General features: G+C 42.3%; 1 protein-coding gene across 1 annotated transcript in view; it reads right to left on the reverse strand.

Moving 5' to 3' along the window:
* LOC118407020 overlaps window positions 1–25,700 on the reverse strand; it is a 49,707-nt gene that overhangs the window by 11,683 nt on the left and 12,324 nt on the right. The window contains exons 15-44 of the mRNA XM_035807433.1: window positions 25,373–25,476; window positions 24,745–24,924; window positions 24,243–24,363; window positions 23,284–23,469; window positions 22,807–22,884; window positions 22,433–22,561; window positions 21,708–21,988; window positions 21,298–21,466; window positions 20,829–20,971; window positions 20,596–20,674; window positions 20,174–20,327; window positions 19,358–19,464; window positions 18,784–18,957; window positions 17,997–18,191; window positions 17,124–17,253; window positions 16,872–16,900; window positions 16,464–16,749; window positions 15,747–15,991; window positions 12,425–12,596; window positions 11,876–12,105; window positions 11,125–11,337; window positions 4,708–4,813; window positions 4,213–4,329; window positions 3,634–3,769; window positions 2,847–3,027; window positions 2,159–2,426; window positions 1,739–1,925; window positions 1,503–1,617; window positions 1,200–1,317; window positions 505–704 (exon numbers count right to left, since the gene is read on the reverse strand). Coding sequence (XP_035663326.1) covers window positions 505–704; window positions 1,200–1,317; window positions 1,503–1,617; window positions 1,739–1,925; window positions 2,159–2,426; window positions 2,847–3,027; window positions 3,634–3,769; window positions 4,213–4,329; window positions 4,708–4,813; window positions 11,125–11,337; window positions 11,876–12,105; window positions 12,425–12,596; window positions 15,747–15,991; window positions 16,464–16,749; window positions 16,872–16,900; window positions 17,124–17,253; window positions 17,997–18,191; window positions 18,784–18,957; window positions 19,358–19,464; window positions 20,174–20,327; window positions 20,596–20,674; window positions 20,829–20,971; window positions 21,298–21,466; window positions 21,708–21,988; window positions 22,433–22,561; window positions 22,807–22,884; window positions 23,284–23,469; window positions 24,243–24,363; window positions 24,745–24,924; window positions 25,373–25,476 — 4,833 coding nt within the window. The remainder of the gene's footprint in view (window positions 1–504; window positions 705–1,199; window positions 1,318–1,502; window positions 1,618–1,738; window positions 1,926–2,158; window positions 2,427–2,846; window positions 3,028–3,633; window positions 3,770–4,212; window positions 4,330–4,707; window positions 4,814–11,124; window positions 11,338–11,875; window positions 12,106–12,424; window positions 12,597–15,746; window positions 15,992–16,463; window positions 16,750–16,871; window positions 16,901–17,123; window positions 17,254–17,996; window positions 18,192–18,783; window positions 18,958–19,357; window positions 19,465–20,173; window positions 20,328–20,595; window positions 20,675–20,828; window positions 20,972–21,297; window positions 21,467–21,707; window positions 21,989–22,432; window positions 22,562–22,806; window positions 22,885–23,283; window positions 23,470–24,242; window positions 24,364–24,744; window positions 24,925–25,372; window positions 25,477–25,700) is intronic.

A 25,700-nucleotide genomic window follows, 5' to 3' on the forward strand; every position in this document is an offset into this window, starting at 1 on the left:
CAACTTCAATTAGCTGAAGACTTTGACTCGGTGGGGGAAGGGGTACTTTTATTGTGGAGGGGGTCTCCGCTTAGTTTTGTGATTTGTGGGGGCGGTGAGTACCCACAGCAGTGGTTGAGACTTACAAGTTATCAAGGCATTCCTAAATGCCTGAAGAGTCTTCGCTTTGACTACGTGTTCTGGAGGGTGGTTCCAGTCTCTAACCGTTATTGGGAAGGACGAGTTTAAATGGTAGCCTGCACGCGGAAAAGGAGAGTGGAAGGCTGGACTGATTCCCGTACGTGGTGGGATTGGCAGTCCCTAACTAGCTTTGTTCGAACACTCTTTGCCTAGTTCCCAAATTTTTGGTCCTAAATGGTAGTACATGTAACTCAAAGGTAGGATGGTGACGTTTCACACACCTTTATGTTGGAGACCTCCAATTACGTTATGTTGCATTTTTCGAACCCTAGTTCCCAAATTCTGGGTCCCAAATACTAGGTAGGATTGTGACCCTTCACACACCTTTATGTTGGCGACCTCCGCCCCGTGATGGTTGGACAGCGAGACGTGCTGATCCACCACCAGACTCTCGCTGTCGTCAAACCGCCATCTTATCTTCACAGCAGACCGCCATGTTTGTGTTCCACTCACAAGGGAACCATGGGTGTGGTCAAAGTACACTGCTGTCGTCACTGTCGGAGCAGAGGTGTCTACACGGAAACCTGTTACAAATGTTACCAAATAAATATGTTTAACAACATAAAGTTTTAGTTCGATACTAGAAGGTTCAGTGTAAATGGTCTTTCTGCAACTAAGCAAATTCATTTTACAAGGAATGTGTGAACGTTACCGTGCCAAAAAATGATACTATGATTACATAGTATAATTACATTCTCGACAATCAAAACATGTTTCACAATCATTCAGTATAAAAATCCTAATAGTAATACCCCAAACAAGGACTTCTGAATGATTATAACCATGATTTTACCATTGAATGATTAGTAGATGTATCTACCCGGAATCCTTCCATAGGAACAAAATGTCCTATTTTGATATTGTATTTTGTGTATCAATCTTATCTAAATGGAGCCACTTTTGTTTGCAGATGGATCAAAGGAATGCTGTCCCCAACACGGGGTAACATTGCCTCTTTTTAATAAAGAAAGATTATAAATGAGTACATCGTCATCCTCAGAATGGTTTAACATGTTTACCATTGGACGTGGTCTCCACAGACATCCCCACATGGTTGTAGGCCTTCACAGTAATGTAGATCATGGTGTTGACAGGGAGGGAGAGTCCTGTCTTTACAGCTACATTCGTCAGGTGGAGCTGTTGAGCAACACGACACATACATGTAGAGAGAGGAACACGACTAATAAATGTAGATCACAGCAACACATTGATGTAATCATTTTAGCATCTAAGCATCCTAGCTGGTCACGCGCAGGCATTAAGGAAATGCAATACAAAGACTACGAACATTGAACGCACTAGTAATATGGGGGTATACAAACCTGTGTCACTCCCACGATGTTACTTCCACCCGGTGTGGTCCCAGCGCGCCACTCATAGTGGGACAGCCCAGAGTGGGGGTCGTTGAACCCGTACCAGTGAGCAGCCAAACTGCTTCTGTGGTACAACAATAAGGTATTCTGATGATAATTCCGCAGCATACTTAAGGATACACTTTAATCAGATGTCTAAAGTAGTTATAAGTACATGACAATTGTATTCTGTAGACCGTACTTACGTGGATGCCTGGTATGAGGCCTCCTCTCCCTGGGCCCCATCCAGGACTCTCCCAGCCACCGGCGGGGAGTCGTCGGGGATAACTCCATCAGACGACACCGTGGTGCAGAGGTCGGCAGCGTTACACGCTGTCACCGTCACGTAGTACGTCTCTCCAGGGGTCAGCTGAAGGGCGTCCACACTTGCAGCTGTTGAACGAAAAACGTTAATAAGAAATGGCACCACTCCTGAGGCGTCGCCAAAATGTTACACTTACAGAAATACTAAAAAATATTGAGGGTTTCAAGTAAATGTAAGTAGTACCTTGAAGAAGCCCAATGTTTTGTGGAGCAGGAATGCTACCACTCCTGAGGCTTCGCCAAAAAGTACACTTGCAGCCATACTAAAAAGAGTGTGAGTTTTAAGTAAATGTTAGTAGTACCTTGAAGAAGCCCAACGTTCTGTGGAGCAAGAATGTCGCTACACCCAGCACACACCCCGACGCTCCACGTGTAGCTCACAATGGCAGAATGGGGGTCGTAAAAACCGTCCCAGTGGGCATGGATGGCGGTGACGTAATCTTGATAGTCTATGTCGTTCACGGTGCCAATTGTGGGTCCGTCATACACGTTCCCAGCCTCAGGTGGGGACGTCTCAACAACCACGGCCCAGGAAGTCGCCATAGTCATCAGCCCGGCTCCATTGTAAGCCTGTAGACCATCAAATGAGATGTTATTGGCAATGTTGACATGCCCAAAAAGCCCCATTTTCTATAAGATTATACTGGCAATGACAATGATCTTTATTTGCATGTTCTTGCCCATATGGGCTAAATGCAGTAGTTACATAAAACGTTTCTATAAAGAATCTTTACAGTGTCAATGGGAGAGATATAACAGCTAAGGCTATGCTACACTATAGCTCTGTACTTGAACAGAGACGGGGGCCGGTGCCAACTTCCAACCACCTCAAGTATGCAACCACCTCAAGTAAGCAATAGGGTCAACCGATACACTTAATAAGAGTTGTCAAACTCTTGATGTGTTTGTCATACTTTCAAAATAAGTTCTATCCTTCTTCATAATAAGATAATTATATTCTTGTATATCTATACATAACGTTATTCATACCTTGATGGAGACATAGTATTCATGCCCTTCGTGAAGCTGAAGAGGACTGTTCTCATCAGTCTCTGCCTCCGTCTCCTCCACCCTAGTGAAGGGGTAGATGTCGGCATGACCAGCCCTGGAGCCGACTGCCCACTCAAAGAACGAAACCCCACTCTCTGTGTCGTAGAACACACCCTCCCAGCTGTGAAAATTAATAGACCATGATGTCAACATTCATTACCATGTAATCTGTGTTATGTATACATTGACAACGATTGGTGTACATTCTATTCTACAAACCTTATAGATACGTACATGTATAGAGCCGAGATATCAACAGCGTGACTGGGATAACAGCAGGGGGCCACGGTCCCGTTTTAAAGGTCGTAAATCTATAGAATAAGCCCTCTCACAGAGATCAGGATGCTTGTCCGGTGACAGGAATCTCTAGGTAATATGTCAAAGGTAAAGGCCCCGAAAAAAAGAAACAAAACCTGCCTGGATATTGTTATGCAAATCGAAACAATGGTCGAGGCATGGACTGTTTTCGGGGGCTTTACCTAATTGACATATTACCTGAATTCCTGTCGACGCACATGCGTTCTGATCTCTGTGAAAGGACTTATTTTCAAACAGTCTTTGACAGAACCAACAGCTGCTATGGCTTAAGGATAGCTTTATCCAGAACATGACATATATGAGGATGAACGGAACTGAACTGAACTGATAACATGACAGCTGGATTTTGTACAGAATATGTACGCGACTATCTCAGGAACGCCCTCAGTTTATGTGACGAGGCCCTTACCTTGCAGTCACAGATGCCGAACTGAAGTGAAAACTGTCTCCGACATTGATATGTGTGTCTGACTTCTGTGGTGGCGTGGTATCAACGGTCACTCTCTGTGAACCTTTGGTTGTTGACAGTCCGACAAAGTCCACAGCTGAGGAGACAAAATTGTGAAAAAACTCAACAGAACGTCAAGCATGACATGATGATATAAGCAGGTCCTCCGTTCCGAGTCCGCTTGTGCAGCGGAATTGTGGGCAATATGTCAAAGGTGAAGGCCCATGAGACATAATCAAATCACGTCTGGACATTGTTTTGCAAATCGAGAAAATGGTCCAGACGAGTACTGTTTATAAGTCAGGGTCTTCACCCTTGACATTACCCACAATTCCTGTAGCTGCACATGCGTACTCAGAACCGTGAACATACGTATTGATAACCAATCACTCCAAGCAAACAATTTTATTTCATATATAAAGAATCAATAGTTTTAAAAAATGGCTAAACACTAATTTTGTCCCAAGTACTCAATGATTACAGGTGTTTTACGTTACGGTTTACATGAGTGGGCTTGGAATGGCACCTAATTTCTCCTACCTGTAACAGTGGCGTAGTACGACCACCCGTGCTGCAGTCTAACCCCGTGCAGTAGAACATGATCTGTAACTCCCACATCTGTCCAGGCTTGCACGTCGTTTCCTCCAGCAATTGTACCTAGTTAGAGACGGTGTAATTTTCAGCTTAGTGCCCAGTAATTGATGGGAGAGGAAACACAACGACGAAAGACAATGGAGAACAATGACGATCGCCCTCAGCACATTTAGCTAGCTATAGGAATGCAATGATTGTTATGATAATTAGACCGCTGGGCGAACCTAAGTGCTTCATGAGTCGGAATTCGAAAACAAGGTAGCTCATAATACTGAAATTATGATGGTCATGTCTAAATGATTTAGCATGTGTCACTGTTTTAATGTTTATCATAGTCTAGCTCACTCACTAGCTCGGTGATTTCGATGGTGGTTATAGAACCAGAGCTTACATGTATGTTACAATATACACATCGTTTGAGATATTCCATCTATTGCGTACCGATAGCGTACTCGTAACGTTGAATTCCTGAGTGGTGCATAGAGACGTCATGTTCTTCAACATCGACGAATCCGTCCCATTGTACATAGAGCTCTGTACTAGACACCTACAAAAAATAAGCCATGGATGAACACGTTGTTTAAATTCATGTTTTACTTAATATAATATTCGAACACAGTAGAATCTCCTGGACATTCTGTGGATTTTGACAAGGTGAAAACACTGGATTCCGAACAGGATTACTTTCTAAGGGGATTGAACGAGGCCATTTACATCACTGCCCATAAACCTTCCCTTAACCGAGATGGGGGCCGATACCGACTTCCAAGCACCTTTGACCCATTGCTGATGTCACACCTTCGGTCTGGATGTGTGACATCTTTGAGTCATTTCAACTTGAAAAGGTTCAGAGGACTGATCTAAAGCTTGTTGGTAAGAGCTTTGTTATCTTCGCCAGCGAAGATTATAAGATTGCTTACTTGGGTCTGTATGTAGGTCAACAGCATATAAGTCGAGAAATTGTGGATGGAACTTTTTGATTTTTTGTAGGTGTGTAGCGGTTGTCGAAAGGCATGCCTAGTTTGAAAATGGTTTACCTGGCGTTTTCCTACGGTACAGCAGCGACCTTTGTATTTTTTCGAGGTTTGTTTCGAGAAGCATAACTCAAAATGCAGCTGGGCGATTTCTACGATATTTGGCAGGTGTGTAGCGGTTGTGTAAAGGATTGTCATGTGCGAGAATGGTTTAGCTAGCTTTTACCTATGGTGCTGTAGCTGGCTTTGTATGTAATTGCGTTTGTCTGTTAACACGATAACTCGAGATGTTCTACATGGATGCTAATGATATTTTGTTGATAGGTAGGAGACACAGAAAGGAAGGTCAAGTTCGATAATGGGCCTCCTAGCGACTTGTTTTGGTACTGCAAGTGAGCGTCAAAGCTTGCGCCTAAATTTTCCAGAAGTGCCATGTTCATGATTTTTAAGTGGTGGATAGCTGTTGGGACTAGGAGTGAATGGTGTAATTTTGGGCCCCCTAGCAGCTTGTTTGGAACTGCAGTGGGTCTTATAGTTTGTAACTTTTAAAAAGGATAACTGCAGAGGGGATTGATGGATATTCTTTGCTTTTGGTAGGTAGGTACTTAGGGTGATTATCAACATAATGAGATGCTAATTATGTAAATTGCGATCTACTTAATATAATTACTTTGGGATTCTTATCATGGAGAGAACCACATCCCTTACAAAAGTGGTGTGCAGTGCAACATGACACTGGCACCATTGTCACCCTAGTCCAGCACTAATGTGTGGACCATTAATCATCATTTATCATTCAAGCCCTTCAGACAGAAGCAGAAGCCTGATCTCCTTTCCCTGACAAGGGCCAGTCACACCAAATTAACCCCCTGCCCTCAGTCTCCGGGTCTTAGCACAGACAAATCAAAGGTGGAGCAGAACTAATCGTCATGCCATGGCAGGGTCTTACACGCCCGCCCGTTTGAGGCATAAGACATGGTCACGTAAAAAAAGATTAAAACATCGCGGTGGGCCAAATCAGGCTGTCAAAGATGCCAACGTAATCCTCATGAGTTGTTCGATCGCATACAGTACGCTTAAGGTCTCATTGATGAGTTTCTTCTTTCCATAGACCTGTATGTTATAATTCGTGTTTTTCATGGGCGCGTTCATAATGACGCTACGTAAAATTTTAGCAGATTTTTCATTCTATGTTGAGCACAATTACCCTATATCGTGGGAAAAAATTGTCAACGTAAACTATACGTAGGAACTTTTTTTATAGCAATTACAAACGACGATTAGTCAATCCCCACAAAAGGCACTTTTTTCGCTTTGAGTGTACAACCGCACCACTCAGAACCCAAGGCTGTGTACCTCCGACCTAGCGCGCGGATGCAAAACTTTACCTGCTAATATCTTCAGTTAAAAACAAGCTTTCACCAATCTAACTTTTGAGATCAGTTCCGCTGGCTAAAAGGGAATTTCTCACCGCTAAAAGCACGCGTCCATGCAGCCGTTTATTTTTTGGCTCGGATCTAGTTTAGGGTGCCCACTCGCGGAGTAATACATCAATGAGACCTTAATGATTCAAATACTATTTCGGGATGAGATTTGAAGAGTCAAAGTTGGCCTTCAAACTGGCTCTTTTTGCCTGATTTTGGCCTCGATTTCACACTGCATGGGGGTTTCCGTGCAACCGATTACGACAATATCATATACTTCCGGGTTGTACGAGTGCGGTCATAGAACGCGGGTGGTATCGTATCTTGTCTCGGTTTGTGCTAGGTTGTAGAGGAGGATCTAAGTAAGGCTTATGAATATACTAATACTTGGAGATTAGCAATTACTATGCCTGTCAATCAGCTATTTTGTCTTTGCGGGGCTATGAATGGGGGGATCTGAGTAGCCTGACGTGATAGCCAGGCCAGGTAGACTGTGTAAAATACCTCTGACTTAACTCGCGATTGCAAAACTTTACTTACTATTTTCATGAGATGGACACAAACATTCACCAAGGCGGGGCCGTAACAATCCTTACGTATGACCCTTAGGTAACCCTTAGATGACCTATTATCTAATATATAGGCCAGTCACTCAAAGTTTGTTTATTATTTCTTTTTTTACGAAAAGACTGCAATGTACATTTTGTAGAGTGAAATCTTATATAAAACTAAAGACCTAGCCTAACCTAGCCTAACTTAAGACCTTACATCCAGCTTTGCTACCGGTATATCAACATCTCATATTAAGCTGTATTTGGTGCTTATCCGGCCCATTATAGCCATAATTATATTTCAGCCATACATAGTATGGTGAAATATATTGTATTCGTAATGTTTCTTTCTTTCTTTCTTTCTTTCTCCTGTCAAATCTTCAAAGTGATTCATCTCCGCCGTTCCTGGACCGAATGACCTGAAATTCGGCACAGGGGTAGAGTGGGCCAATACCTTGATGCTTTTTTCCCATTTTTTTCATATCTGCCTCTAAAATGATTTTATTGAGATTTTTTGGTCAATTTTAGACCAAAACTGTATATTTTGGCCCCTGTACTCTGGTATTACAACCAAAGGAGCTGAAATTTGACAGAGATGTGCCTTGATAATGCCCCCATATAAATTCGATAACACTTTTGGTGTACAGTACAACAAAATGCTTATTTTTGCGATTTTTTGACCAATTTTTGACCAAAAAAGGACACTTTTGGCCCCTGTACCCTGGAATTACAACCAAATGAGCTCAAATTTGACAGAGATGTGCCTTGATAATGCCCCCATATAAATTCAATAACACTTTTGGTGTACAGTACAACAAAATGCTTATTTTTGCGATTTTTTGACCAATTTTTGACCAAAAAAGGACACTTTTGGCTCCTGTACCTTGGTATTGCAACCGAATGAGCTGAAATTTGACACAGATGTGCCTTGATAATCCTTTCATATAAATTCAATAACACTTTTGGTGTACAGTACAACAAAATGCTTATTTTTGCGATTTTTGGCCAATTTTTGACCAAAAAAGGACACTTTTGGCTCCTGTACCCTGGTATTACAATTAAATGACCTGAAATTTGGTATAGATAGGCATTAGATACTTGGTAACAAGATTCAAGTAAAATTTTTGACATAAACAACTTTAAAATGATTAATTTTGGCACTTTTCTGAGGGGAAATTTGTTTTCTTTTGGCCTCCTGACGTGACCTTCCGTGACCCCGCACAGAGCCACACCTGTGCGCGTCAGCCGGAGAGTTAATTGAATCAAAGACCTAGCCAATCAGCGAAGAGGAGGCCAAAGGCTAATTAATATTCATAAGCGGGGCCTCATGATCCCGTATATAGCAGTGTTCCCGCCAGGGGGAGCGAAGCCCGCCTAAGGCTCTCGCATTTTAGACTATTCAGAAGGCTTTATATTGTATCAGTTCTTAGGGGCATATCTATGATAATCGCAGCAGTCACTTAACTTCTCTTCAGGAGTTTAGCGTAACACTATTTCTGGTCAAACCGTCAAAGGCAACTAAAAACAAACTTTAACGTTACTGAGTTCAACAGCATTTATAACTTGTTATCCGAAGTTGAAACGCTAGCGATGGTATTTTCGCTGCGCTGTTAGCTCCGTGCGACTGTTGTTGACGGTCTTATAACGGTATATTTTGCACCCCTGTACCCTGGTTTGAGTAACATTTGGTATAGATAGGCATAAGATAGTTGGTAAAATGATCCAAGTAAAATTTTTGGCATAAAGTACTGTAAAAGGCTTAATTACAGCACTTTTTTTAGGGGAAATTGGTTTTCTTTCGTTCTCCATGCCATGACCTTTCGGACGTTCACCCCACAGAGCCGACATCTGCACCTGCGTCTAGCCGGCAGGAAGAGTTAATTCAATTAATGGTTCAGCCAATCAGCGAAGAGGAAGGCGAAGGCTAATTAATATTCATAAGCGGGACCACACAATACGTTAACTTGAAGACTCAGGCCGTACAGACTTCTCGCCAGGATTTTTTCAAAGCGTCGGACAGGGGTCCGGGGGCCGCCGAATGTCCCTGGCGGGGTCCAGGGGCAGGGCCACTGTGGGGGGGACCCAGGTGGGCGAAGCCCCCCGGAAGCTCTTGCATTTTAGACTATTGAGAAGGCTTCTTTTATCAGTTTTTTTAGGGCCATATCTACGATAATCGTAGCAGTCACTTACTTCTCTTCAGCAGTTTGACTTTAAAATATTTCGGGTCAAAGCTTCAAAGACAACTAAAACCTCATAAACAACAAACTTTACTTAGCTCAACATTATACAAAAATATTGTACGGGTTGCCATCCTTAGTTGAAGCGCTTATTTATAGCGCTAGTATCTTCGCTGCGCCGTTAGCCGCCGTGCGACTTTTGTTGACGGTCTGATATCCCTACGTCGCCGCCTTGCTGATATTCCCACGGACATGTTTCAAGAAAAATACCCAGCAAAAAACGCTGTTCTGCGTCAAATTCTATTCTATAACACATGTGGGACTCAGTGTTACAGTCTAAATTTTTTGTAGAAGCACCGCTGTAGGAAAGAAGGTCCAAGCAATGTAAAACATCACGTAGCATGAAGTTCGCTGTCAACTGGCACACAGCACATGACTGTTTGAAACTCTAAGTCTAATCAACAGCCGTGTTTGATTGATAGCCGGCGGTCCTTTGATGAAGTCGGCGAAAGGTGCGTTAGTTAGAAAATCTGCGTTTAGTTTTGATACGTAATTATAAGTTAGACAGTGGCGAGAATGATTATTTTCTCATCAATATTTCTCTTCAGAATTATTTGAACTTAATTGTACATCTAAATAATTGGCTTACCTGTGCAATGTTTATATGATTAATGATCAGTGTACTGAAATCATGTGTAACGTATGGCTCCTAGTCAATAGATCAGCATTTTCTCTATAGTGACCACCTGTCTGTAGTGGCCACATTTCTATCACTGGACTGGAACTTGCGAAAACTGCTGTATTTTCTCCAGAGCAAATGTATGTGTTCCTAGTGCTGTTGTTGTTTGACATAAACTTTGAACATTTAAATTGTAAGTAACTTTAAACTGCCAGAGTTTCAGCCCAATAAAACACTCTCAGCGCCAGGGTATGAACAGACTGACCAGACAGACGAAAATAAATCCTCGAACAAGGTTCAATCGTATCTTCCGGGTCTGGCAGGAAGTTGTTAAACTAAAATAAGAATAGGCTCGATGGCTGATTGCATACAAAGTAAAACAGTTTAACAGTTTTACAGCTTGAAGAAAACAAACGCTCCTACAGTACCTGCACCTGCTTGATAATTATTAAATCGTATGCCCTACTTGAATAAAAAAAGTTCACTGCAATAATAAATGTACCCACATCACAAGGAGCTTATACTTTTTTAAACTTACACCTAGTTATCGTACTGAAAATTGTTAATGACATTACATGAAGTCATTCAACAATTTTCAGTCATGATGAAAATTTTCTGAATGGAAGGTGTGATTATTGTCATTTTCTGAAAAATAGAAGCAAGCTCTGTTTTTACCTGGAATCAATTCACAATACCAGTCCACTTTGGGGGATAATGTACTGTTAAGAGGATGTTCCATTTTTGCGCAAGGATGATTTGGAACAGTCCAATGTTGCGTGGGAAGGGGTATGGCTGAAATATGCTGTATTTGCTCTTAAGCAAATGTCGGCCTTTCTAGTTACATACATTAATCATTCAAAAACAACGACCTTCGATAAAGAATGTTTATTTGGCGAAGATGTGTGTTCGAGGAACTCTAGTTTTGTGCATGGATTTGAAGTGTAAAATTGTATCACAATCAAATACTGTAGCATTGCATGCACTACGGTTCTAACAAAGTTTTTGCATACATGTAAACTGCAAGATTGAGAAATAAGTGATTGGCAGAAGTACCTGGTAATTGGATTTGTCATTGGAGCCAATCCAGACGTCGGCAGCATCGGCGTTGGGCGGAGTCACATCTACCGTCACCCCGCTGCTACAGACGGCCGTCTCTGGAAGGGTCTCCACCCACCTCTCGTACGTTATGGACGTCTCCTCTGCATGGATGCACACGATGTACCGCTTGTTCTGTTCCAGGCTCAGACCTTCCACGTTGATGTATTCCTATGTGAAGAGTCATAATTTTAGTATCATGAACTAATGCACAGGTAACATATTTCATGACGCATGACATAGATAAGGAATAGCGACATAGTGGAACAGGCTGGGTAGCTACTGACAAAAAAAATCGAGGTTCTGCTGCAGTACCAAGGTCACACACCAGGGGATAAAAATCGACCCCGACCATCGTCTTTCCAACACGTACCCATGTACCAAATATCATTACATTCCATCCAGAGGTTCTAGAGTTATACTGACCACAAATATCCGGAAACACAGACAGACACGCACACACAGAGACACACCGAAAACTATACCTCCATTTTTCATGGAGGTAATATTACTAATTTTGATGGTACATACACAATAGTTCCCGTAACGTACGAGGGATTATGCACTTTGTCACGGTAGAAACTGCATTCCTCTCACTGTAGTGCCAACTAGCGGAACCAGTCATTATTGTCCAGGAAAAGGTAACAGAAAGACCACCAAAATGTTGGGAAGTAAATTTCGCACAGTGATCCGTACTGTCTGTACTTACACTCGTAGTTCTTCCACACTGTATCATATCCTGGTGGTCACACGGGTTGGGAACACTAAGGTGGTGTCCGGCCATGGCGGATAGACTGGACCCTGTCTTATCCTCTAGTACGGCCCACTCGTACTTCCGGTGACGTAATGTCGGCCAAACGGCAGACAGCATGGTTGTCTCATTGGTGTAGTCGATGTCATACTCGGTCCAGTCTGCGTTCAACTCCAGTGTGATGTTAGCTGTAAAATGATTTTTAATATGAATATTCTTAGATATAGAATAGAAAGTATTGGGGTTTCCAGAGTATTTGAAATTAGAAGCCGCTTAATTGCACACCCAATTTGCCAGTGTATTTCTTGCAATTATCCATGATTCGTGTGGTGGAGCAAGTTATCTAGTTGGACCGCACCAGTCTGGGATTCCGGGATCCCGTGCACTTAACAGAAGTGTGCGGCGATCCGTTCTGCAATTAGCTGGCTTCTACTGTACTATACTACAGACTCCGCCCATGTGGCGTCGCCAAAAAGAAGACTGTCTAGAAGGGTATGCGGTACTCACGGCGAGTGTCTATGACTGTTGAGTAGTTCAGGCCTCTGTTGGTGCTGGTTTCTTCGCACTGGACGATCTCACTGGACACAGATGCCGACAGCCCCGTGTGGGCGTGTCCTCTCACAACCAGACTCAGACACTTGGTCAGATCACGTGGCAGTCCATCAACAGAGAAGGAAATCTGTGGAGGAATAAGAAAGACAATTACAGATGGTAGACATGACCCCTTTGACCTTGCTGCTTTTTGGCTACTACCGTAACGATTCCGACACACAAAAATAGCAGCAGTTATAATGTATGACGTTTGAGTTTTGCATATTGAGACTCCTAGAACTAGAAAGGCCGACATTTGCTTAAGAGCAAATACAGCATATTTCAGCCATACCCCTTCCCACGCAACATTGGACTGTTCCAAATCACCCCTGCGCAAAAATGGAACATCCTCTTAACAGTACATTATCCCCCAAAGTGGACTGGTATTGTGAATTGATTCCAGGTAAAAACAGAGCTTGCTTCTATTTTTCAGAAAATGACGATAATCACACTTTCCATTCAGAAAATTTTCATCATGACTGAAAATTGTTGAATGACTTCATGTAATGTCATTAACAATTTTCAGTACGATAACTAGGTGTAAGTTTAAAAAAAGTATAAGCTCCTTGTGATGTGGGTACATTCATTATTGCAGTGAAATTTTTTTTATTCAAGTAGGGCATACGATTTAATAATTATCAAGCAGGTGCAGGTACTGTAGGAGCGTTTGTTTTCTTCAAGCTGTAAAACTGTTAAACTGTTTTACTTTGTATGCAATCAGCCATCGAGCCTATTATTATTTTAGTTTAACAACTTCCTGCCAGACCCGGAAGATACGATTGAACCTTGTTCGAGGATTTATTTTCGTCTGTCTGGTCAGTCTGTTCATACCCTCGAGGCTGGCGCTGAGAGTGTTTTATTGGGCTGAAACTCTGGCAGTTTAAAGTTACTTACAATTTAAATGTTCAAAGTTTATGTCAAACAACAACAGCACTAGGAAATGTGGCCACTATAGACAGGTGGTCACTATAGAGAAAATGCTGATCTATTGACTAGGAGCCATACGTTACACATGATCATTAATCATATAAACATTGCACAGGTAAGCCAATTGTTTAGATGTACAATTAAGTTCAAATAATTCTGAAGAGAAATATTGATGAGAAAATAATCATTCTCGCCACTGTCTAACTTATAATTACGTATCAAAACTAAACGCAGATTTTCTAACTAACGCACCTTTCGCCGACTTCATCAAAGGACCGCCGGCTATCAATCAAACACGGCTGTTGATAAGACTTAGAGTTTCAAACAGCCATGTGCTGTGTGCCAGTTGACAGCGAACTTCATGCTACGTGATGTTTAACATTGCTTGGACCTTCTTTCCTACAGCGGTGCTTCTACAAAATATTTAGACTGTAACACTGAGTCCCACATGTTTTATAGAATAGAATTTGACGCAGAACAGCGTTTTTTGCTGGGTATTTTTCTTGAAACATGTTCGTGGGAATATCAGCGAGGCGGCGACGTAGGGATATCAGACCGTCAACAAAAGTCGCACGGCGGCTAACGGCGCATCGAAGATACTAGCGCTATAAATAAGCGCTTCAACTAAGGATGGCAACCCGTACAATATTTTTGTATACTGTTGAGCTAAGTAAAGTTTGTTGTTTATGAGGTTTTAGTTGTCTTTGAAGCTTTGACCCGAAATATTTTAAAGTCAAACTGCTGAAGAGAATTAAGTGACTGTTACGATTATCGTAGATATGGCCCTAAAAAAACTGATAAAAGAAGCCTTCTCAATAGTCTAAAATGCAAGAGCTTCCGGGGGGGCTTCGCTCCCCCTGGCGGGAACACTGCTATATACGGGATCATGAGGCCCCGCTTATGAATATTAATTAGCCTTTGGCCTCCTCTTCGCTGATTGGCTAGGTCTTTGATTCAATCAACTCTCCGGCTGACGCGCACAGGTGTGGCTCTGTGCGGGGTCACGGAAGGTCACGTCAGGAGGCCAAAAGAAAACAAATTTCCCCTCAGAAAAGTGCCAAAATTAATCATTTTAAAGTTGTTTATGTCAAAAATTTTACTTGAATCTTGTTACCAAGTATCTAATGCCTATCTATACCAAATTTCAGGTCATTTAATTGTAATACCAGGGTACAGGAGCCAAAAGTGTCCTTTTTTGGTCAAAAATTGGCCAAAAATCGCAAAAAATAAGCCTTTTGTTGCACTGTACACCAAAAGTGTTATTGAATTTATATGAAGGTATTATCAAGGCACATCTGTGTCAAATTTCAGCTCATTCGGTTGCAATAGCAAGGTATAGGAGCCAAAAGTGTCCTTTTTTGGTCAAAAATTGGTAAAAAAATCGCAAAAATAAGCATTTTGTTGTACTGTACACCAAAAGTGTTATTGAATTTATATGGGGGCATTATCAAGGCACATCTCTGTCAAATTTCAGCTCATTTGGTTGTAATACCAGGGTACAGGGGCCAAAAGTGTCCTTTTTTGGTCAAAAATTGGTCAAAAAATCGCAAAAATAAGCATTTTGTTGTACTGTACACCAAAAGTGTTATCGAATTTATATGGGGGCATTATCAAGGCACATCTCTGTCAAATTTCAGCTCATTTGGTTGTAATACCAGGGTACAGGGGCCAAAATATACAGTTTTGGTCTAAAATTGACCAAAAAAATCTCAATAAAATCATTTTAGAGGCAGATATGAAAAAACTGAGAAAAAAGCATCAAGGTATTGGCCCATTCTACCCCTGTGCCAAATTTCAGGTCATTCGGTCCAGGAACGGCGGAGATGAATCACTTTGAAGATTTGACAGGAGAAAGAAGAAAGAAAGAAAGAAAGAAACATTACGAATACAATATATTTCACCATACTATGTATGGCTGAAATATAATCACACAAACACATATTCAGCCACTCGGGTAGACACAGACAGAAATTATATTTCACTCACTTGGGGTGAAGTAATAGATATATGTGTTTTAGCGATAAGAACTATACAGTCTTTTGGAAGTAAAACAGGCTTACATACACCTTTACAAGTTTCTCTCTCACACAGTCAAAAACAAGAAACAAATTTTGTCAACTAAAGGCACGTAGTACTAGTACTAATGTACTATCCCAAGCTCGCACAAATGTGTGGCCCAATGCTTTAGAAAAGGAGATAGGCATCGACCTAGATGGGCATCGACCTGTACTACGAAAGGTGTGGTAAGGATTGCAAGTTCAAGGGACCAGACAAGACAAGACAAGATTCTTATCAAGTTATTAGCACTAACTGTTGTTTCATTGGAAGATGTTGGCGCGACTGTTGCCCAGTCAGTCAGTAATTTTCCATTCTCCGAGTCATCTGCGACGGCCCAGTCATAGAAGTTCATGACGTCATCAGTTGGGTAGTACAGGTCACTGAACTTGTCAAAGATGACGTCAGCGCTCCTTGTGCCCGAGTCTGGATACGGACTGGTGACGTGAAGTGTTCCGGGAAGTGGTGGGTCAGGAGCCACCAGGAATCCTGAACTGTAGACTGGAGGGGGTATATCATGATAAAGTCTATTGGTGACGAAAAGCATTTAATCGTTAATTAGAAATCAGGACACAGCTTATGGTAGTATTACCCATATACTTAAACACATGTCGGAAGGGCAAAACAATCCTAAAAACGTTATTTACTGTCGTCAAAGGATCAGAATCATCAAGAAATATTTTCACCAACGATCATCATCGTGTTTTCCGTGATAAATAGGATAAATACGAAGACCAACAATAAAGTTTGAACTAACGTAAGATGACATATCAGCACCAAGGACAGTGCCCTATTGTTTTATCATTCCTATAACCTATAGCTTGTTAAGAACAATAACTTTAGAATGCCTGAACAAAATGTCAGAATACACTCAATGGACTAGACACAAGTCTTATCGAACTGGGACGGAGGCTGCTACAGACTACCAAACATTCTCTTATTTTCCATGACGAAACTCAAAATACAGCAGTACCTGGAGCAAAACAGCCAGCCTGATGACAGAACAAGACTTTAGACTTATAGGTGACATCGGGAGAGAGGTACAGGTCTTGATTTACAGCCATCCCGTGGGACGCCATCCCGAGGTTCACATAGTCCTGCACCACAGTCTCCTCCCCCTCTACCTCCTGCACGATGGACCATTGGACGTGGGTCACGTGAGCTTGATTGGCAGGTGGGATGGACCAATGGGCAGCCACCGCTGTCTTTGATGTCTGGTAGATCGACGGCGATGTGTCATAGCAGGCAGAGCGAATTGTCTGAAACCAAAACAAACGCAAAAGTTTACTTTCATTAAATGATATTTGAAAGGTTATCAACAATGTTTTCCATCAATAATTTGAAATCCACATTTATTGACAATCCAACAGGAAACACGTACCTGTATTTGATATATTTCATCGTGCTGATCTGAAATGTAACACAACAGATTGTTAATTTGTTGAAATAAAATGTTTGAATGTTGATGTAATTGTTAGTATCCTAAAGATACTATCAAAAAATAATCATATCCAGAACCATGACCCTTAGCATACAATGGATACGATATTCATCCGCAAACATTATGTGTAGAGAATATTTTGTGTATATAACTTATTTTCTTCTGTCGTTATGAATTCAAATAAAAACTTACCAGAACACTCCTGTCCGTCGATGACCTCTGCCCCCTGAAGAGCGTCTCCGTCTTGTAGAACCGTTATTCCATCTGAGGTGACAGTTGTGTCCCCGATGCTGTTACTGGCCTTAACTGTGATGTAATAGGTCTGGAAAGGTTAAACAGTAACAAATATTCAGTCTTACCTACATTTGAATATCTCCATTCAACTTTATTCATTTGTACAATTTAGTAACCCAAATGACGAAGTGAATGTAATGTACCAAGCCCAATGAACTGCCACACCATTCGTACGTCGTCCTAGTATGATAACATTTTTACCGTGGCATCGTCTATCATCCTTCAGTCGGTGATGTAGTAGGACTGCTGGGTAATGTAGCAACTATTCAGTTTTTCATACCTTTACGTATCCTATGTCCTATGTAACTTCCTCCTATCAGTAACCCAAACAGATATCTAAAGAAATGTACCAATGAAACAACACATCGATATTTTAGTACAGTATCCTCCTTCGCAGCATGCAGAACTCTGGCTGCATTATTTGGGGGGGGGGGCTGTGGTTGCTGATTTGTGACTTTAGACATAAACTGACTTAAAGGTTTTCTGATGTCTAGAGAGGCAGAGAGGCTGGTTTTTCTCAGGTATACTGCCTCTCCCGACATTAGAGACCCTAAGCCCATATTGAAAATTGCAACATCCCCCCTTCCCCAGAAAAACAGCGCTGCTAGGAGTTACCCTCTGCTCACGTCACACTTTCGGAAGGTGACGTATTCTGAACATCCGGGTCCCCAGTTATCCATCCTGCAGAAAGCCAAGGAACTGATAGAATATTTGGTGAGTTTCATGTATCAAACTCAAACACAACCTCTTCTTTGTGAACATCTCTCCCACCTGGAAGGATGTCAGGCTCAGTCCATCCCTGCTCCACTCCGTGTTTTGTCCAACAGAAGTAAAGCCGACCACATCCGTGGCACCTGGTGACGTCCCGGCCCCCACCTGGTACGAGATGTCCTGATGTTCGTGTAGGAAGCCGGACCAGCGGGCCGATAGCGTGGTGGTGGTCGTCTGGAAGTCTGCGTCGGCCGACTGAAAAAGATGTAGACTTGTTGGCAAAGATTGCATTTCTTACTTCGACTTCGACTTTAATATATCCTCCTGTCTCCATTCAGATCGGTTTGGGGCAAGGATTTCCGCATCGCAGATTGCATTGCAGTTTTCAAATGTACTGTACAAGCCCTTCCGCCCAAATCTAATCCTGCAAGCCTCCAGTTACACCATTTTCCTCCTCACATCCTGCCACCATGAACCAGGGCCAGCTAAACAAACCGAAAGTAAAACCTTAAGAATGGTAAAAACGTAAAATAATCTCGTAACATCATTTGATGTTTAGCTCCTGCGATATATCATTAGGACTTTTGACCTATTTCCCTACATATCTGCAATGTGTACAATTTGAAATGTTGTTCCATACATGCGGGACCAACTTTGGACCCGAGCCAAGCCAACCTTTCTATCCTCCCAACCTACATAATCTTCCACCTCACATTCTGTCACTCTTGCAATATTCAAGCAACTATTATCACACAACAAGACAAACACACAGACCAAAAGCAATGCCTCCATTTTCACAGGTGGTAGGTAAGACACAACTCAAAGACATAGTTTTTCTGTCACCCACCTGAAGATAGTCGTAAACAGGAGCCTGTGGGTCAGGGTTGATGTCCTCTACCACACCAGCAGTCGGCTCGCCCTCGTAATGGACGTACGGAGAGGACGTGGCCACGGTGGACAGTCCAACAAAGTCCGTGGCCTTGACAGACACGTAGTATGAATGCGTTCCGTGTAGACCCCACTGTAGAGGAAAGAAAATATCTCCCTAAGGCCACAGCAAGTAAATTTTATGGATGACATCCGCGCGTTCATTAATTTTCGCCTCATTTTAGAAAAAAAGAAATGTTTTCTTTTTAAAAATGGTCAACATGACGAGAAAATACCAAAATGGGAAAATATGTTGTGTTGTAGCCTAATATTGGACTTGTGTAGGGGTGACAGGAGCGAGGAGCCATGACTGTAATTGTAAAAATGAAACTGGTTTCCATATGGAAGCTTTGAGTGTAGTTGCCAACCTGGCAACCTGATAACGTTACCACGTCTTCCACACACTACACTACACCATAGTTCACTTCTTGAATACAGGAATGAATGATTTGTTTTCTGTACATAGTGGATACATATGTGGTTTTCTAGAATACCTGTAGGCTGTCCCTGTGAATGGCTGTGCACCCGGAAGCGCCCCCACACGGACCCACGCTAGTTAAGGCTGTGTACTCCAAGATGTCCTCTCTATTAGCCTCGTGACCTAACCAATGACAATCGACATAATCTAGCATTAGTTCCATTCATAAGGTAGTACTCAATTCTTTTAACTCTCAATCACCATTATATTGCCATGACTATCGTTACGATTCATAGTATTTGTGTATTATGTTGAGGCGTGCTATAGCACAATCGGTGACATCAAGTAATGAGTTCTTAGCTCTGCAATCGATGGTATTTTTTCTACCAACTTTTTTTAACCTTCTGGAAAAGTTTAACTGCATGTTCCGACACGAAAATTAGACTAACCCAAAATTTCGACCAAACTCTTTGTCAGGGAATGGCAAGCCGGTATATATGTAGTTTGCGGCCCACCAAGTGTTTCTGTTGAGCCGATAAAATTGCTTGTATTGAGGATCTAGTGAAGCTTTAATGTACATTTGTATGACAGTATGTAACATTTCGTCTTGGTTTAGCTCACGTTTTTGGTACCTTTTTCTGGACCAACAAAGTCAATGGCGCCAAAAGGTTTTGGGCGTGTGAGCTTCGTGTTGAAAATTACCGTCCAACTTACAGTCTACCAACACAGATAAACTTTCAACTTTACGCTAACCCGCCTGTTTCCTCAATTGTAGCTTGAAATTGAAATCTTCTACACATTGTGACCTAGTGGCCTGGATGCGATCCCTTCCTTCTAGGAAGGTAGTCGAAAGGTTTTTACTGAAACCTCTGCAGAAAAAAGGTTATCTTACCAACTGCGTACTCGTAGGTGAGCAAATCGGTATCCTCGTCGTCGGAAAACCCGTTAGCAGGCCATCGTGCCACGAGGTAGTCATCCTCCAGCGCCAATGTCACCTGGCCTGAGAACGTAGGGGGCCTTGCATCAACCACAATCGGCCCAATAGTCTGAAAACAGAAATGATACACTCTTAACGTTAATGTCATAATTTATTCATTGAGTGAAAACGTATGAAGGGCATTGACATTTAAACAGATGCATACCGTGTAATTATAATAAGAACACACATCATGACATTGACTCGCAGTTGAACAAACTTCTTTAACAAAGCAAAGGGTTCAGAAGAGGACATAGTTCACGTCAGACTAGGCTAACTGAATGTTTGTAACGAATCATTCAATGGACAGTAAGGTCAATAGACTAAACGCTAGGTACCTTTGTGGTAGATAGGCCTGCTCTGTTTGTCGCAGTGACACCGAGGTAGAATTCTTGTCCCTCGCCCAGACCAGAATGTCTTTAGTGGGGGAAAATTCATTAGTTATGAAAATCAGCAACAGTCTAAACAGTCAAGATCTACGCAATTGTTAAACCTACGTTTTACACATCGAGAAAAGGATAGATCCGAAAAGATCCGTTAAGTCCATGAAAAAAGTTCATACTCTTCTTACCTAGTCTTGAAGACGGTGTGTCCGTGAGTTGAGGTGAGAGGCATGATGTCTGGACTGGAGGCACCAGATTCAGTAGAACTCAGGCCGACCTGGTAGTCATTTATTTGACTCTCAACGTCAGAACCGTTCCAGTAAACAGCCAACTGGGACAAAAGAGGTTACAGTGATTAATCAATTTAGATTCGCATAGGGTTGCCAGGAGGGGGCAAAACGTAAAGTAATGTTGAACCTTATTTTACCATCACAAAAATAACTGTTAATTCATTGCTATATTATGATGAGTAATGGTTCCAAAATCATTCCCTGTGGAACCCCCTTGCAAACCCCAACTTAGTTACTTACAGTTGATTAGAAAGTAGTGTTATGCGATCAATTACTTAGAAACTTTGCATGCAGTAAGCCTTCGGGAATGATTTTGCAAATAAAAAAAAACTAACTATCTACACAAAAGGACTGGCCGTATACTCACATGCTTGTCAACAACCATGAAAAATGGAGATCCAAGAGCACCATCTGATTCACATCCCGCAGACGTAGCCATCCTAACGGTTTCTGGGTCGTCATTCAAATCTGCGTTGACGTTTACCATTGGACGATCGGTGAAGATAGCGGGGTCGGCAACCTGTCTGGCCGCTGAGCTGTAAATGCACAACACAACACAATCACAGCAACGCACCTTTAGATACTCCTCTGATTGCCAAACGGCTACCAAGGGACGAAGGCCCACAACGACACCTTTCGTTAACTACTCAAACCGTGCCTTATGTCCTTATGGGTCTTCGTACTTATGATAGCACGGGTTTGGTAAAAGATAAGATTGAGTTCTACTACATGTACGTGATAGTGATGCAAAAATAGAAAAGGAACCAAAAATTGCACCTGCACGTAGACGATGGGCCGTTCACGGCGACCTTTCTGAGTTGGTCATCCACCATCCAAACGTTCCCGCCGCCATCTTTGATCGCTCCCGTCCTTGCCCGGATATTCTCTATGACGATATTGGATATGGACGGCGGAGACGTGTCGTACAGGATTCCGTCAGAACACACCGGTTCGGAGGCAGACAGGGCGCGATTAAAGGCGACCACGGTGCAGTAGTACGTGCCGGGGGAGGAGGCCGTGAAGCTGTGTTGTAGCTCGGTGGTCGTCTTTTCTGTTGCCTGGAAAATATTGCACATGACGATTACTCCTCAAGGCGAAATTCTGCTCAGAGACATGCTTATAATTGAAAAATTCTACGAACTATATCAGTGAATCTATCTACATGTTTCAAGTCTCTAGTTAAGATCCTCGATTCACAGCTAGCCGGAATTCTTTGCAAGAGGAGTGAAGGAGGCTGTGTACATCCGCGCCCACCGTCCGTCGCTGAGACGGAGGACGAAATAGGTTATCTGGCATTTACGACACTCTGCTGCAGTCACGTGTCTCTGTCTGACGTCACGTTCCGGAAGCTACAGTAGACGGGTCCATTCCGGTGGGGTAAGTCCCAATTTATTTGTAGCATTAATTACTTAAAGTTTAGTTTATCCACAATGTTATTTACCAACACAGATGAACTTCCATGCTAAGTGTCTAGTGCATGGCATGAATTATATTATGCCTACCGAATCAGGCACAGGGATGCCGAAGTCACCCGGGAGCCCGCATCGAGTTCCAAAGAACACTTGGTAGCTCCTGACGCCGCTCTCGTGATCAAAGAATCCTTCCCAGCTAAAGTGCATGTTTGGATCACTCTGAAATACACATATTACGTACATGTAGCTTTTGAAAACACCTTTCTTAGTGTCACACCTGTTTCTCAGTGTCCCATTTGACCTCATAATGTCAGATGTTTTTCATTGAAGTTTAACAGCTATGTTATCATCCCTTTTTTATCAGGCAGGTGAGGATAAGTGTTATGATTAATAGACACTTAAGATTGAAAACATTTGTTTGCTTGTTTGCTTGTTTGTTTGTTTGTATGAAAGGACCGCCTTACCTGAAAGTCAATATCAGCCTGACCGGCATAGTTGTCAATGATGTGGCCCGGTTCTGGAGGACTGATGTCGACTGTAATCTGTTAAAACGCACATATATTAGTACTTTAATTTTTCAAACCTCATTCGACAATTTGGATTGTTGGATTGTTTGTAACTCTCTCCCACTAGATGTTATAACAGTTTCATCCACATAAACATTCAAAACACTGTGCCAGAGTATTTTGTAACCACCGACCCTCAACCCTTACGACTTGGCACGAATAAGGACTATGATAAGGATACGATTTTCTACAATTTGAGGATTATGTTTTTGCATTGTGTGTACATGTGATCCCAGGGCCTTTAAGGATCACCGGAAAGCAGTGATTAGCCACTGATGGAAAACAGATTCTAAATAGATATAAGCAACGTATTTGCATACCAGTTTGCGTAAAGGCGTCGTAAAAGCATTCAGGAGGGTTAAATTTCATATAAACCTGCAGTCTTTCGGTGGTGGACAGCCGAGCACGGTTTGTGACGGTGACGTAGAAGTAGTAGTCGCTGTCGTGTTCTCCTATAGGGATGTCCATCTTAGATGCGTCAGGCACTATCTCGTACTTGGTCATGTAGCAGGGTTCCATGGGGGTACACTTACAGGTGTCCGCTGTACACGGCTCAGCATCCTTTAAAAGAAGAAGAAGAGAAGAAATTTATTGTGCGACAATTGTAACAGATACAATGTATGGCAATCTGTGTATACATAGGAGTTGAACTATGCACTATTGCGAGAATCTATCAACTCATCTAATCCGATCAATATAATACAAGCTACTACTTTAGAACATTATGTCAATATTGCATTGCCTCGTTTTTGGAAGGAGTTGTAAATGAATTGGCCTAAAAGACAGTCATGATTCTTGACACCTAGCTGCAGCGCCTAAAAGACAGTCATGACTCTTGACACCTAGCTGCAGCGCTTTAGGCCTAAGTCACATTTCCAAATCTGGGCCCGGTCGGGCCGTTTGTGAAAACAAAAAATAGAAATGTATACATACAAATTTACACAAATATTGCCTATGATCATTATCTTCAGGTCTTGTGTAGTTCGGTGCCTTTTGTATTTTACTTTTATATATCGTTCCCAAAAGCTACCCGGTCGGGCCCCGGTTTGGAAATGTGGAATATGCCTTAGTAGAAGTAGAACCAGTTTGTGTTGCCATATGATGAAGGTGGCAAACTGTCCGCGAAATGTCGCTTATTAGTTGCAAACATTTGGTTTTGTACAAAGAGAGTTTTATTTGATTTCTTGATTGACATGAGATTGGATCGTCCATCCATTAAAATTCTAGTTGATAACGTTGCGATACACGGGAGAAAATATCATGGAAAAAGTATATTCCACGATGATTCTAACACTAGTAACATGATCGTAGACTTCTTGTTGTAAATTACATACAGATGAGACGCGAACAGCCAAGTTGCCGTCCCCATGGACAATGGACTCGTCCGCCATATCCACCAACCGCCAGTAGATTGTGTACAGACCGCTGTGGATGTCGTATGTTGTGAACTTCACCCTGTAACCAATGAAACAAAATCCCATAAAACTTTTGCCTTGGTGTCGAAGTTATCGTGAAACAAGAAGTGAATCTCGGTGCCGAATTGGCAGCTAAAAGGGTTGTACAAATCAGATGTTAGAATTGGCAGGAGAAAGGGCTGCTAGCTTCATCTTCGACGAATGTAGGAACGGAGGCATAAGTACCAAAGAAAGTGTGCAATGTAAAAATAGTAAGTGTGAAGCGCAAAAATAGTATATGTGTTGCACGGGGAAAAGTAAGTGGGCAAACAACGTAAGTGTATTCACCAGACAAATAGATGTGTTGCACATTGTTGCTGTCGGCCACGGTAGACATGATAGGGAAAAAATGATCAGATTTACGTAAAGCTTTTCGACTTACAGACAGTCATAAAGATCTCTGGAATTGTGGACAGTTATGCCCTCCACGCCATTCTTCTCCAGCCAGAAGTCTTCGATGATTGGAGGAGAGCTGTCGATGTGGATGGACACTTCGTCGGTCTGCTGGTTTCCTAGGATGTCAGTAGCTCTGATGTAGGTCGTCACAGTGTCACCGTCAACTCTGGAAGAAGAAAATAACGAATTCAAAGTCTTGCTCACATAGACAACATGCTTCTTAAAGATAAACGTTACGCAGATTGACTTCAAAGCGTTTGAATGGTTCAAACGAAGTTGGTAGCCGATAGTAAAGCGTGGCTTCGCTACGGCTCGCATTTTCAGTCAGACAGCCAGGTCATCCCAACTCTTCTCATCTTCCTGGTACGTGTGTTTTAATGTGTAGAGTGGTTACTTTCACGCCTGAAGCTCCTACATATGATGCCATACATGATGCATAGTTTGCACGCATGTGTTCTGGTTTGAGGCACTTTCGGGTACACGGGACCCCTACGTGGCCCATAGATACCCTACGGCTACCGGACTATCTTTCGGCCCGGCCGGGCCCTGGATTTTTTTTTTAAATTTAGTCGGAGTTAAAATAAACCCGGGACCCGGCGACAGAGAGCACCCACCTAGAGATGGTAAGGGACTGTGACCCTGCGTGAAGATCATCCACACTGGTCCACGCACCGGAAGTTTTTGTTGTTCCTCCTTGGTGGTCAACATGGTAGGACGTCTGTAAAGAGGTCACACAATGATCAGACGTTATGCATCTATCTATTCGTCTATTTTGTCAATATCTATCCATTCGGATATCCATCTATCCATCTAGTACCTGTCCATATATGTATTATCTACCTGTCTACCTATCAGTCCATCTATCTGCATTATTATCTGCCTGTCTACCTATCATTATCATAGTCCCTACATCTACATATTTACGTACGTGCTTGTGTGTGT

Source organism: Branchiostoma floridae, chromosome 19 (genome assembly GCF_000003815.2).
Source record: "Branchiostoma floridae strain S238N-H82 chromosome 19, Bfl_VNyyK, whole genome shotgun sequence".
Lineage (NCBI taxonomy): Eukaryota > Metazoa > Chordata > Leptocardii > Amphioxiformes > Branchiostomatidae > Branchiostoma > Branchiostoma floridae.